Consider the following 15582-nt stretch of genomic DNA (forward strand, 5'->3'; position numbering starts at 1 on the left):
AAAGTAACTAAAATTACTTGATTTTTTTGAATTTATATATTTATTTTGTATTTAATATCTATCTCTCTATCGATATGTATGCATGTATATCATGTATTATCATGTATTAATGACTCCCAGGTAAACAATTGTGATGTGTTGATGTAATATGTGTTGCTATAAAAAACCTTAATATAAAAACCTTAAATCTCACCTAGGCGAGATTTAAAAAGTCAATTCAATCATTTCCACTTTATATTCTTGGTTATTAATTTGAGGTGAGAGAGTACTGCCAGAAAGCTTTGGCCCGATTTTTCACTTTTTCAGGCACAGCGACATCTGAATGGTTTTCAAAGACTGCCACACATATATAGAAACTCTTGCTTTCAGCTGAGCTTTTCTCATCAGTATGCCCACTTATGATTGAAGCGGTTGACCTTCCCTGTTGTAGTCACGCCCTCTTTATTTGTCAATACAGTGTAATTTCCTTCCGTCATCTGTAAACCGATCATTTATAGCTATTTCAGAGCACATTCCAAACTAAAACTGCAATTCAGATTCTACTCAACTGACGTTTGAACTCATCGTTGCTCTTGGACGGTTTTCCAACATTAAATCAACATTAGAAATGAAGGAAAAAGTGAAGTATGAAATCACTACATGTTCATGTGTGTCTGAGTTTTATTCTTTTGCTCATAAAGTTGTATGTATAGTAGTGAAATGTACTAAATTACACATAAATAATAAAAGAATCCAAAAAGTCATAGAACGTTTCTTTTTTTTCTAAATTTGTTATAGAAGACAAATATAAATTAAAAATGGGAAGACATTTCACTTCAATGTACAAAAAACAAAACAAAAAGCAAAGTAAATAAATGACAATAAATACAACATAGAGTAACAGATTATAAATAGTTGAACACGAGTAAAAAGAGCATCTTCTTTACAGTTAGACATGTTGTATAACGTCTCCACTGTGAAGCTGAAGAAGATATCTCTGTCCCATAGGTAAACTGTTTCTCTCCAGAGTTGCGTCCTGTGGATAAAAATAAGCAGTGTCGTTTGTTTTTACCCCCTTGTAATCATATTTTACTGTTGTAGTGATGGCTTAGATCATTCTCAGTCACAGCCTGCAGCATGACAATACTACAAATACTACCATGACAAGACTAGGAAAGCAGATGCCGGTATTTAGTACATCTGGCACTGAATCGTTTTAAATCTACTGCACACACAGGTTTGTTGAGAACATTTGGAACTGTGAAAACACCTGATGAGCTGGTGTGTTGAATAATGAAGATGGAAAGAAAGATCCCCGTCATCCTTTCCTTCCCCGCGAGGAAACTGATAATTATATCATCAAAGGTCACATGGATTAAGTCTTCAATCTTATCCACAAAGGGCCAGAGGGGTTGTGCGTTTTTATTCCAGCTAGACAGATGCCACAAGCTGTTTCCACTGTTTCTGCTTCTACTGAGCTTAAATGAAGACTCCTCTCTGTCTGAAGTGCTTATATGGGGGAACTCCAGGTGGAATTTATACGATGTATTTATATAATATGCAATGACCAAATGATCTTTGGTCGATATTCATTACATGAGTATTTATATCAGAAGAACAGAGGCTGAAGCACAGTACATTTTCTTGCCTCATATTCATCTTTTGAGCTGAAATACAAATATCATGAATATACACTGATCAGCCATAACATTAAAACCACCTGCCTAATATTGTACGTCCCACTTGTGCTGCCAAAAACAGCTCCATAAGACCTCTGAAGGTGTGCTGTGGTTTCTGGCACCAAGACGTCAGCAGCAGCTCCTTTAAGTCCTGCAAGTTGTGAGGTGGGGTCTCCATGGATCTGACTTGTTTGTCCAGAACATCCCACACTGTGTGTTCTGACACTTTTCTGTCATAGCCAACGTTAACGTTTTCAGTAATTTGTGCTACAGTAGCTCTTCTGTGGGATTGGACCAGATGGGCTAATCTCTCCCCATGCGCTTCAGTGAGCCATGACCCGGTCGCCGGTTCACCGGTTATCCTTATTTGGACCACTTTTGGTAGGTACTAACCACTGCATACTGGGAACACGCCACATGACCTGCTGTTTTGGAGATGCTCTGACCCAGTAATATATCCCACCCCTTAACAGGTGTCATTGTAACGAGATAATCAATGTTCTTCACGTCACCAGTCAGTGGTTTTAATGTTATAGCTGATCAGTGTATGAAATTATGCATATACAATAAGCAACATGTACTTTTACTCAGTGCAACTAGAATTGTGTCTTCTATAAAGTAAAACCACTGTGCATTAAGAGAAATGTACTTATGTTTACAGTTGCAATCAAAATGATTCAACCCACATTGCAAATCAGGTTTATTGCCAAAATGTACAGACTTTCAGCTGTTTGCAATGAACAAATCAAACACAAGCAATTGAAATAGTTCAACACAACGAATGCGTCAAGTGGTTTCCCCAAATTCAACTGCAAATGCACTTTATAATGATTCCTCCAGTTTATTTTGATAATAAACCTGATTTGCAATGGGGGTTGAATAATTTTGATTGCAAATATATTTGTGCATTACCTTTGCTCTCCTACGGAGGTAATCCCTGCGATTATGTAGCATTTTAGTACAGCGCACAATCACCTCCGTCTCCCTCCCAGACAAATACGGTAAAGCAGAAATGATCTGAAAGCATACAGACACACAACTTTATGCATGCTCATTCATCCAGTTTTCCAATCAGCCATCGTCTGGCAGCATCACAATGCACAAAATAATACAGATGCAGTCAAGGGAAAAAAGAAAGAACATCCTCCTTCAATTCTATATTTTTATTTATCAGGGCCTAAATAACAATTGCATGGTCCTCACCAACTTCTATTAACAAACAAATAACCTCAGGCGACAAGAAAATAAAACACACGACAGATTTCAATATGCAGTCATTTGTTTTCCCCCACAAAGTAAACCAACATTCAGAAACAAGGTGGGAAGAAATAAAAACACCCTTCCTATTTCCACAATCATTACGAGAGTAATTAGCAGCCAGGTGTTACTAATGAAATGCACAAGATCAGTTAATTATCAAGAAGTGTGGCTACTTCTAAGAAAACTGAACTTTTAGCAGTCTGGGCTGTTTTTTTGGTGACAGGAGGTTGTTTATTTGTTATCCAGGCCCTGATAAATAAAAGTATCGAATTGAAGGAGGGTGTGTTTTCTTTTTCCCATGACTGTACAGGTCTCAAGAGCTTGTTTACATCATACATGATGTAAACAATTGGGGGGGGAATCTGACTCTACTGTGGGCACAGGCTCACTGAAACCGGACAGCTGACGACTTACATAAAGCATAGGTAGACTCCATTCAGCGAATCATTTGACTTCTAATGGCAACTGGTTTAGGGGGTTCGCAGCAATAAGGGGGAATACTTATACAATTAATCAACCACTTAATTTGTTACATATAATCTCAACAAAGTCCATTTCGGTTTGAGGCTATAACGTGACAAAATACAGAAAATGTTCAGGGGGGTGAAAACTTATGCACGACACTGTATTATATTCAATAGAAAACATAACAGGTAAAACCTTTGCTGTAATTGGGCCCCATTCAATGTTTCTACTGTAGCAGGCCCGCTGCCAAACCTGGAACTGGGTCAGGATCTCTCTGGCCACCACCTGCTTACAGGAGAGAGAAAAATAATTTGATTATTATTTATATAAACACCAAAAATAATTGCAATGTAATGGAAACGAGAACTTACACTGAATGTTCTCTGTCTGTTTATGGTGCACATTTTGACCAAGTCTGTCGGAGAAGTTTCAGGATGCATTTGGGTCATCTACAACACACACACACACACACACACACACACACACACATACATACATGCACAAAACTGAGTCAGTATTCGATTCTGGAACATTCTGGAAGCACATCCAGGCACTTTTCATCAACTTCAAAAAGTTGTGCTACTTAAATGATGCTTCAAAGCCTGCTCATGAGTTGTGACTGAATCTGAAAAATTGTAATTATCGTTCAGAAAACGTGCTTTCATGCCTTGAACACGATGGACCAGGCAGGAAGCTGAGGCAAACAATAGGATGAAAAAACTTTTATTTTTATTTCATTTCTATTCACATGAAGGTCAGCCACTTGGTGAGACGGTGAACACAGGAGAGGAGGCAAAGCTCACAGATAAACGACAGACCGCAGGAATCGAATGAATGGAGTTTAGAAAGTCTGAAGAGCATTAGTGTCTCCTGCTGTTGCTGAGGTGCAAAGCACAGACTATTACAACGATCTTTCACTCTGCTTTCTTTGTTTGTCGAAAGGAGTATCTCCGGTGAGCTTAAAAACATCGCACGACATTAAATATGCATAAAACAAAAACATCTTTTCACAAATAGATGTGGAAAGAGTATCACTGTAAAAAGAAAGAAATAAAAAGCATGGTCAAATATCCAGTAAAAGTACAAGTATATTCATTTGCCTGTATTCAAATATTTTAGGATACGTAATCTTGACTTAACCCCGTTTGTATAGATTCTACAGCAGATTTGTTTTTTTGGTAGAAGAATGTTAGCCTCGTTTCAATTACACTTAGTCTTAAACTAAAATGAGCCGAGATGCCTTTTAATTCCGCAGCATTACCAACCTAACGGCTGCAGACAGACATCAGCAGTTTGCTGTTCGTCCAAGTTCCTTTTCATCGGTTTACTTGTGGTATAGCTCCACAAAACACACCATCGGTGCTTAATGGAGTTCGCTAGGGGCCGCAAGATAACGACTACATTACAAACGTAATCAGTTCTTGTACTCCAGGTTGAAATCCTGCTTATTTATCACAGTTATTCAGCCAATTTAGGAGCAAAATAGCTTTATTACAATTGATTCGTTTCTCATTTAAATCAACAACAACGACAAAAATGGTCATACTGTACACTGTACAATCTTATCTTCCGTCACATCCCTAAATTCAAAAGAAGACTGTTCTTTTAAAAATAAACGCCAAGCAGAAACACAGTCAGCCTCAAAATGAATGAATACATAAATATGCCAGCACAGCATGCAAGCAAACAGGAAGTGAAAACACATTATCTTTATACAATAAATAAATAAACAACCTGATATTATGACTTAACTAATGTTAATCAATGAGATCGTTTTTTTTTTGTGTGTTTTTTTAAGCAAAGCTCAGCAGTTGATTATATTTTATTGAAAAAGCCAAAAATAGTGGTCATTAATTGTGCAGCTCTGGATTTAGCTTTATGCTCAATCTTCAGATTGATATGAAAACCCACCTCAAAAAAACAAACAAGCACATTACATGAACAGTTCAAAGGGTTTCTGCAGTAAAGTGTCTGGAACACAACACAGTTCATCATGATCTTCACTCTGCAGATTCCCATGCAACCTTCCAGACAATTGATATTAATAATAATTATATTATTATCTTCTGAGAGCACTTGTGAACACCCTGAGCTCTAATCTGCCTCTGATTTATGTCTACGCAGGAGTCCTGTGTCTGTGGGTGTAATTAGCTGTGATGCTCTCGGTTCTTCTGCGGTACGTCTCCTGCACATTTGTTTCTGTTCGCTTGGTGGAAACCTATATCACAGCATTTCTGCCTCAGAAAGTTGCTTTGGTTAAAAAGCATCTTTCAACAGAATAGAGATCGATGTGTAGAATAATTTCACACCTGATACAGTATTAGAAATAAAGATGTTGGGAAAGGCTCTTTAGAGCAATGCCATAGAAGAACCATTTCGGTTGGTGCCATGGAAAATGGATGGGGGAAGAAATCCCATCTGAAATGCTAGCATTATGAAAAATGAAATCTGTGGCGGAAAAATGATTATTTAGTTTACTGTAGCAACAAATGTCTAAAGCAGTGTTCAGCAACATTGTTCCTGGAAATCTACCTTCATGAAGACATTCATTTAGCTCCAACCGTAATCGTGCCCACCTGACAATCTAATCACTGCTGTAAGAAGTTCTTGATCAGCTAAAATAGGTGTGTTAGATTTTGTTTGGAGATGAACCCTGTAGAAAGGTAGATCAACAACAGGGTTGGTGACCACTGATCTAAAGACTCGTGGACCAAAACGGTCTTTAATTAAATAAAAAGGTTCTTTTCTGGTCCGTTACTTTAAAGCCATGGGTATCAAGGTGGGGTCTGGGGAAAGTCCATAGTCAGTGGAGCCACGACTTTTTACGCTTGGGTTACAGCTGAGAAAATCACAACTTACCATTAGAAAAAGCTCTATATTATTATCGATTTAAAGATATTAGTCTGGTCACATGAATTCAGTGGGTTTAATCCACACCTTAATAACCCCACGAAAAAGAAGGTCTATAAATAAAAATATTTTGAATATTTTAGTGAATAAACAAAAAGCTTTATACTTCCAATAGAGTCAAATATCATTGCACACACTGGGTTGCCATCTCACACAGCCAGGCTCCTCGGCTGATGGAGCTCAAGTTACTGTCTGTGTGAAGTCTCACACGTTCTCCACGTGTGCGTCCGGGTTTCCTTCGGTTTCTTCTCACCTGCCAAAAACATGCCAGTGGGTGGAGTGACAACTCTAAATTGCCACCGTTTGTGAGAATGAGTGTGTGTGTGTGTGTGTGTGTGTGCACGCTGTGATGGACTGGTGTCCCATCCAGGGTGTATTCCTGCCTCATGTTTTCAGGACAGGGTTTGGATCCGAAGCTTACTGAAGATGAATTAATAAACTATTGTATACATTTAAAAAAAATTGTGCTGAGGGATTTTTTCCTGGATGCAAAAATAGCTAAAGAACCACTTCTGGCTCTTCTAATTGTAAGAGTGTACTTTCTGGAGAAAAAGTCCCCGCTCACAAGAAGTAAGACAAACCAGGCGTGAAACTCAAAGTGAAATTCTTCAGAATACAAATAACATCAGGCTTTTCACGTGTTTATCATTAGCGTGTTTAGTGAAACTATTTTTATTTATTCAGAAAAGAAGTGTTAATAAAAAAAAAAAGGTTTATGGTTTATTATTACATCAGAATTCTGTACCTACTCTGTGTTTTCTGTAATTGCTCATTTTGAGACATAAAACTGAAGCAAGGGCAAGCTCAGACAGACAGACTGAAGGGACTGTTCAGGTCATGCATGTGGAGATCTGTGGACTGGAAGGTGCGATTCAGTTCATTTCCGTCCCGTGCACTTTCAGCAGATGGCCCTTCAGCTGCTTGAGGCACACAAACGTCTTCCCGCACTGACGGCAAGGACAACTCTTCCCCACTCGGCTGTGTCTCCTGAGGTGGATTCTCAAGTGAGTGGATCTTTTGAACCTCATGCCGCAGTGGGTGCAGTTGAAGAGCTTCTCGCGCGTGTGGATGTTCTGATGCTGCTTGAAGTTGCTGAAGCGCGTGAAGCCTTTGCCGCAGTCTGGGCAGACGTGAGGCCTTTCTTTGGAGTGCTGCTTCTGGTGGTCCTTCAGCTCAAAATCACGAGCGAATGTTTTGGCACATTGGGGACACTTCAGGGGTTTGCTCGCTTGGTGTGTTAGCATGTGAACCTTCAGCTGAGCCACTTGAGCAAACGCTTTTCCATAGTGTGGCTTTTCAGTGGGAATTGGAAGGTGTTCGCTTTGGGGGAAAGGGAGGAAAAGTTTCTCACCTAGACAAAGCTCTGGATGACTCAAAAGACTTTCTGGACCAAACAAGTGTCCATTTTCATTATGGTCAAATGAACTGGATCCCTCAGGCATGGGAGCCAAAGCAAGGTGAACCAGCTCTGTGGTGACTGACTCACTAGGCTCAGCCTTGATGCCTTGTGATAACTCTGTGTTACAATTCACTGAATAGGACATTAAATGTGATGATGGATCTGGCATGTTGAGAGCAGTTAGATTTGGAAAGTTATCTACCTGTGTTTCATCTCGACTCCAGGATCCGGCGAGATTCTGGTCTGTTTCTGCAGGAGCGCAGTCATCTCCGCAATCCCACACTGGGAACATCTCTTCTTCTTCTTTAATAGCGACCGGATCGGGATGGCGCTCAGATTTCACAGTGGGATACGATGGAGACGGTGCCAACTCGCGTGCCCCGTCTTCCTCTGTAGCACTTGGAACGGTTCGAGACTGGGCCAAGTCAATGTCTTTACTTGGAGTGAAGTCCATGACAGGTGTCTTGCAGTGACTTTCTCTGGGTTTGGGGTTGCTACAGGCCTCGAGGGTCCTTGTGACCGGTGCATTGATGCACTGAGGATGTTGCACTTCTGGAGTAGATGTGGATTCCTGCTTCCCTCTTTTTTCAAGCACGTTTATGTTCTTCTCTTTATCACTGTGCGTTTCTCTAGTTCTGTAGGAGTCCAGACTCTCTGTAGACCTCCAGACTTCACTGAACTGAGGCCTTTTTTCAGACTGCTCCCTCAAGCTAAGCCTGAAGCATAGAGCATCTTCACCTAGAAGAGGGGAAAAAAAAATATCGATCTCTGTCACAGAGCAAATGAGAATGTTTCATGAAGCTATTGATTGTAAATAGATCATCAGTGATGATATCATCATTAAGACCTCAGAATTATCTACAGACTTCACACTTTGCACTTTTTTTTTCCTTGTGTGATATTAAAGCAGTTGTTGTGTGCACAATATTTCAGCCTGAAATGCATGTTTCAAGTAAATGGAATGCTTTTTCAGGGTGATACTAAACAAAAACAATTAAATAAGACATTATGAACTTAATAATCATATAAATTATCCATGCTTTTGTGTCTCAGAGAAAGCATGTTAGCCGTCTCTTTCCCAAGACAGAATTGAAAATATTGCAATTTCGATAATGAGAACGGGCCGGCCAGAAAATTTTATTTGGATACGGAAAACTTTCCCAACATTCTACTGACATATCTTCTAAACTTATAAATGTGATGATAACCTAATTCTTGAACTCTGAATATGACCCTGTTTTAATAAAAAGGGGCATTAGAATACTCCTAACCTGTGAGTGTCTCTGCTGGTTTCTCCGTAGTCCTCTCTCCACTGGCTGTGGCTCTTCCACAGTCTGTACATCGTACCCTCGTCTCCTTCTCCTTCAGTTTGCTCTCAGAAAACTGCAGCCTGCGCAGAAGCAGTTCCACCTCCTGCTTGCCACGTGCCACTTCCTCTATGAAGCTGTCTTCCACCAGCCTGGTGATCTCAATCATGGCTGACTTGAGAATTGTCTCCATGACGATAGAGAGCTGGGATTGGAAGGTGACGACGAGGGCGTCAGACATCTTTCCGTCTTGTTGCTGTGCTACACCTTCAGCAGAAACCGGCTGGAGATTTTGCATTCAACTCACAAGACCTGAGAAAAACATAGGAGTGATTAGTTACTATTTAAACAGTAAGCACATTAGCTTCAATATTGTCAGCATGAACAGTTTATTAACAAACTATTTCATTTTCCCAAAAAAAAAACAAAAACAAACCAGAAACAGCTTGTTTGTTTATAATGTATCTTTTATATTTTTTTAAAAAAAAACAAAACCCTAACAATATATTTCTTAACAATAATGTATGACACCTAGTTGAGTCTGACCAACAGCTATCACTAACAGAGTCTGAGGTTTAAATCAAAGTTCATCAGTATCTTTCCTGACAAACTACCTTCCAGTCAATTATCTAATTATCTGTAATGCGTGATTAAATAAGTGTGTGTAGTTTGATTCACTTCTATACATTGCCCCCAGGAGTACACGAACGTGTGAAGTGAGTCTGTGCATAGCGCTGTACCCACACAGTGTGACCACTATAAAGCAGCTTACTCCCTATAAAGACTACACACTGCACAGTGAAAACTCAATGAAGCGTCCATCTGTAGAGGCTGAAAGCAACAGTCACAGCTGAGAGAGCAGGTTCAACTGACTGACCACTAACGTGCTCAGCCTCACTGAGTTGTGCTTGCACAAGCCTATGTTCCCAGTGACCGAGCACTTATCACCATTGTTCCCATTGACCAATTACTGATCCTAAGTATTCCCAATGACCAATCAGTGTTCCCCATTGTTGCCAAGATATAATTACTCATCATGACTGTTCCCAATAACCAATCACTATTGTTCCCATTGACCAATTACTGATCACAGCTGTTCCCAATGGCCAATCACCCATCACCAATGTTCACAATGACCAATCACTGATCAGCATTGTTCACATTTATACATTTATTCATTTAGCAGACGCTTTTATCCAAAGTGAATTACTATTTAGGAAATGTTCACAGTGACCAATTACTGATCAGAGCTGTTCCCAAAGACCAATCATCTATCATCATTGCTCCCAATGACCAATTACTAATCATCACGAATGTTTCCAACAACCAATCACCATTATTTCCAAGGACCAATCATTGATCCCGACTGTTCCCAACAACCAATCATTGACCACGTTGTTTGTCCCACCAACACTGCTTTTTTCTTCCTTTAAACTCTCTTATTGGTTATATTTACATGTAGTAAAAGCGAGTTATACCATCCATAATGGTTTCCTTGTGTCTATGTCCCAATTACTCATTATCACAGCTTCATTTGCATTTCTTGGTTTGAATTATTTTGTCTTAAGAAATGTTTCATATAAACACATATTGGTAAAAAAATGACAATAATGATTCAATGAATATGCAAATTAGTCTATGATATCACCTGGCTACTTTTTGAGAATGCTTTAGCTACTTTCCCATGAAATGAACCGTCATACCAAGTGCACTAATAATGCTTCGAAACTGAAGATGACTGCTGCGTTCCAATTCACCTACTATCCTCCCTTAATAGCACCCGAGATTAGAGTTAGTGTGTCCCAAATCATAATATGTTGAAATGAGTACCAAAAGTTTTGCGTATGATCTACTATTTCTGGGAGATTTTCGGAGTGTGGATGCATGGACACTTTTCCAGCTAATACGGCCCACAACTCCTTGCGCGGCGGTGGAGGAGTTTTGTGACGGTTTGCTTCGCCAAATTCAACCTGAAAACATGTGAAACGAGCGTAATGTCCCTGATGCTTTATTTTAGAGAGGTGTAAATGAAATGTGGAAAAATACATCAAGGGAATGGTAAATGAAATGATCTAAGGGATAATAAATGAAGAAAAGCTGAAATGCAACAAGGAGTTTGTTTACGGTGACAATGACTATGTTTACATGGACAGCAGTAATGTAATTATTGACCTTATTCTGAATAAGACAATATTGTGATTAAGGTGTTTACATGAGTTGCTTTTAGAATATTCCTTTCCTGTTCCCGTTTTACATGTTATAGAACATAGATTGATTAACGTTACACGTCATTACGTCACCGCGCTACGCCGTCCGACGTTCCCTCCAGAATTTCACGTATTGATATACAGTTCGTCTTCGTTATGGTATCGTATACAGTTTTGGGTGTTTCATTTTTAATTTTACAAAAGCTTCGAGTGCAGTTAATTATTTGTCATGCTGTACGTGCAAATAGACGAATGATTGAAGCTACATGCTGTGTCCGAAACCGCGTACTTACCTACTATATAGTAGGCAAGTACGCGGTTTCGGATGCAGTCGTGCTCTCTTGTTTGCCATCAAACGGTTGTGCACTGCCGTGTGTGATCGTGTCCTGTCACATAAATGCGGTGAAAACTCTCACACGACGTTACTAGCATGATTAAGGTGTGTACATGTCTGTAATACACTTCCATAATGCGACTAAAACAGGAATACTCCACATGTCTTAATTCAATTTGTGTTTACTTCGAGTATGACTTTAGTCGGATTAAGGTCATCAATAATCGCTGTTTACACTGTAGTTTCTCAATTGGAGTATTGTCTTAATCGGGTTAATATCGGAGTATTGTTGTCCATCTAAACGTACTTAGTGGGCGTAACTCGGCAACAACGTTCTCTTCCCTTACATGACGTGTACTTGCAAGTGTCCCAGTACTTCCATACTCTTTTACTACACACTCAAAGTATGTACTTGCTCCTTCACAAAAAGAGTACATACTGTCGTTTTAGTACATAGCATAAGGAGGCGAAATGGGATGCAGTAGATGTTCTTTCCGGTCAGAAAATCTCGGAAATGAACAAGTCTCCAAGGTTAAATCATGAACAGGGTTAAGAAGTAGTTTCTATTCACTTGGACTGATTTTGTAAAGTAGGCTTATTTACAAATGCAAATGACCTCAAATGCACAAGCTATTGCCTTTATGTTACCAGAGGTCGACATAAAAACATGAAACTTGTATCAGAGTTTGTTTGTTTGTTTGTTTATTTATTTTTGTCAGCACTAACTCTTACAAACTGCAATGTTAATGTACTTCGTACTTGAACATGACCTATACTGAGGGGTAAACTCAGCCGCCATTTCCCCCATCAACAGCGCAAAGGATCTCGGGAGTAAAGTGTCAGTGTGTTGGTCTCATCGCTGTTAAATAAATGGCTGTGTGAAAAATATTTTTGCAACGTTTCAGTTTCATTCGACTCTACAGTCATAAGAGGTTTTCCTTCCAATGATTTAACCTTGTACACGCTTGAATTATTTCTTCTCTGGACGCCACCTTGTAAAAACATTGAGCTATATAACTACCTGAACTTGTATGTTAGTGAGATATTAATAAATAAAAACATATCGTCTCGGTGCGGCACTTAAAACGAAACAGCTCTCCATTTTGAACAACTACTTATTTCAGACGTCTGTGGTGTTGAACGCAGTCATGAGTCCACCATAGTGTTCATGTATTATCATAACAGCGTTATTACACCGAGCCCTGCTAGTGTTCTCTCTACAAACACAGCGCGTTCAAGAATGCTAACGTTAGCCAACAAGTTAGCAGCTTAGCTTCGAGCATTCGCTGTCCGTATATCCGCGCTACGAGTCGTTTACCTTCATGCTAATCAACTCAGCGTGCGTTAAGCTCACGAAAGAAAAACAGAAACCGCAAACGAATTACTCAACCGTTCATTTAACTTACAACATGCATAGAGAGATGATCCAGCACTCAGACGGTGAACTGCAGGTCTTTTATTGAAGGTGTTGAATATTGTCCTTGTACTGACATCTGCTGGTGTGGAGAATCAATAAACATACACATCAGGGGTGTACAAATTTTTTCTCAAAAAATAAATCATTATATAAAAATAAAAAATAAAAAAAACACACCTCACCGAACACTTTAGAAGGAACACCTGTACACATACACATTCATGTAATTGTTGGGTGGCAGCAGCGCAAGGCTTAGGAGCATGCAGATACATGGCAGCGGCTTTGGGTGGTCTTCACATCGACCATCAGAATGGGGAAAAAATGTGATGTCAGTGATTTTGACATGGTTGTTGGTGCCAGACGGGCTGATATGAGTATTTTAGAAACTGCTGGGATTTTCAAACGCTACAGTCTCTAGAGAAGGGGTGTCCAATCTTGAACCGGGTTCACACTGTGCGATTCTGGCCATGGTTTGGTCGTCTGAGACAAATTTTGAGAATCCTAAAAGATTCCTATAATCCTAGGCCAAAATCTGTAGACTTTGATTGCTAGGTTGACGTGTTCCCCGATTAATGGCCGTTGCGATCAAATTTTTCCTCCGATTAAATTCTGAGTGTCAGAAGATTTGAGGCACAGTAATGTACAGTAGTGTGGCTTCTCTTACTCCGTACGAGTTTTCTTGCATGCATCCGTTTTTCGCGTCTTGACTGTCGTACAGTCTGGCATTAAAGACGACTGAGATTCTACAGTGTGACATGGCTTACAGCGGGGATCATGTTCATACAGATTGACGAGCAACGGTCACAAAGGACTATTAAAAATCACCCGGCTTTATCTGCAAAAGGGTGAGTGTGGGTGAGGATTCATTCACAATAAGTAGGAGCCACACCTGATTCAACCTGTTTAATTAGTTGAGCTTGGCTTTCAATAGACTCAGGTATGGCTCCTGCTTAGTTGGAATGAAAACCTGCATCCATACCACCCATTTCTGGATAACATTGGACACCCCTGCTCTAGAGTTTACTCAGAATGGTGTAAGAAAGAAAAAAACTTCTAGTGAATGTCAGTTCTGTGGACAGAAACGTTGTGCAGTGGACCCAGACTCACCAAAACTCAAAAGAGCTGAAAAATGTACCTTGATCGGATGAATCTCAATTTCTGCTGAGGCATACAGATGGTAGGGTCAGAATTTGGCACCAACAGCATGAATCCATGGACCCAACGCAAGTGGTGTCAACAGTCCAAGCTGGTGGAGGTGGTGTAAAGGTGTGGGGAATGTTTTCTTAGTACACATTGGGCCCGTTAATACCAATCAATCATTGCTTGAACACCACTGACTATTTGAGCATGGTTGCTGACCATGTGCATCCCTTCATGGGCACAATTTACCCATCTCCTAATGGATACTCCCAGCATGTAAATGCACCATGATGTCACAAAGCAAAAGTTGACTCAAACTGGTTTCATGAACATGACAGTGATTTCAGTTTTCTTCATTGGCCATCCCAGTCATGGGATCTGAATCCAACAGAACACATTTGTGATGTGGTAAAATAGGAGATCTGCAGAACCTGCAGAGCATTCCATGCTATGCCCAGTACAAACCTATGGTAGGATTTGGAAAGGACGGTGGTGACGTGATCATCAGACCAATTGTCTATCTGCCATGGGGTGAAGACACAAGAAAATATGTGAACAGAGACTAGCCCCCTGGGTGGTAAACATGATCACCTCAGTCTACAGGTGGGCTGGCCGCCTGGCAATTTCCATTACATGCCACTCTATGAGGAGCATGTCCTGTTCAAGCCTAGTTCACACTACACGACTTTCAACGTTGGCAGATCCCCGTGCTGTTCACACTGCACGACTTGCTCTCTTGTAAATCGGGAGTCATGAAGTCGTTGTGGTGTTCATCCTACGTGATTGCTCGGCGACAGGGGGGTCACACACTACACCAAATGACTGTCACCGAACGACTCTATCTGGTGTCCAAACTACGTTTTGTCACGAAAAACACACGCAAGAAGCCACATGGATATATGACATGAAAAAACCACGCACGAAACAGGAGTTGTATATTTGAAGATCGGTGTAGGACAGAAACGAGCGGTGCGAGCTGTTTGCACGATGATTTGTGCTGAAGAAACCCCAAAACGGAAAAGTCAAAGAAAGTGGGTGAAAGAATGGATTAGCCCAGGGGTTCCCAAACTTTTCTAGGGCAAGGACCCCCAAATGGCATTAACATTTGACTGAGGCCCCCCCTTTTGCAAGATGTCTTTAAAACACATTAAAAATACAGACTTCTGAATATATCCCCCTTTTTTAAATTAATAATTACATCTTACATCTTTACATTACATTAGGAATTGATTGTGTGTGTGTGTGTGGTTGTCCGAGAATGAGAAAGAGAAAACATACTAGAGGGAGGGCTGGGCACACCAAATTGCTGAGGCCCCCCGGGCGCCCCCTGCCGGCCCCCACTTTGAACACCACTGGATTAGCGCACACGGGCAGCAGGGATTGGGTGTGCTACAGAGAGAGTTGGAGGTGACTAAAAAGGTTTCGTGGGTTTCCCTTCCTCACGGTGACCTCACCCCATGCCTTGCTCTCTCATTGGCTGTAGCT

General features: G+C 40.4%; 1 protein-coding gene across 6 annotated transcripts; it reads right to left on the minus strand.

The window, feature by feature from the left end:
• Positions 1 to 648: 648 nt before the first annotated feature.
• Positions 649 to 13836, minus strand: si:ch73-109d9.1 (zinc finger and SCAN domain-containing protein 12). 6 transcript variants are annotated; one of them, XM_053621890.1, is made up of 7 exons: positions 12947 to 13836; positions 8964 to 9311; positions 7895 to 8430; positions 3755 to 3832; positions 3579 to 3668; positions 2571 to 2675; positions 649 to 1015 (listed from the first exon to the last, which is right to left on the minus strand). In XM_053621890.1, exons 2-7 carry the CDS (start codon positions 9295 to 9297, stop codon positions 929 to 931), a joined length of 1230 nt encoding a protein of 409 aa, XP_053477865.1. In that variant the 5' UTR covers positions 9298 to 9311; positions 12947 to 13836; the 3' UTR covers positions 649 to 928. The 6 variants fall into 6 exon arrangements, 4 of the variants coding, with proteins under 4 accessions (XP_053477865.1, XP_053477864.1, XP_053477861.1 ...); XR_008385621.1 differs by having other exon boundaries at positions 986 to 1015; positions 1250 to 2675; XM_053621889.1 differs by lacking the exon at positions 649 to 1015 and having other exon boundaries at positions 1024 to 2675.
• Positions 13837 to 15582: the final 1746 nt, after the last annotated feature.

This window comes from Ictalurus furcatus, chromosome 3 (genome assembly GCF_023375685.1).
Source record: "Ictalurus furcatus strain D&B chromosome 3, Billie_1.0, whole genome shotgun sequence".
Taxonomy (NCBI): Eukaryota; Metazoa; Chordata; class Actinopteri; order Siluriformes; family Ictaluridae; genus Ictalurus; species Ictalurus furcatus.

Coding starts and splice junctions, on each gene's coding strand:
- si:ch73-109d9.1 (XM_053621886.1), bottom strand. CDS start 9,297: ATGCAAAATCTCCAGCCGGTTTCTGCTGAAGGTGTAGCACAGCAACAA. Junction 8,431..8,963: donor ACCAGCAGAGACACTCACAG/GTTAGGAGTATT, acceptor CCCCTCTTCTAG/GTGAAGATGCTCTATGCTTC.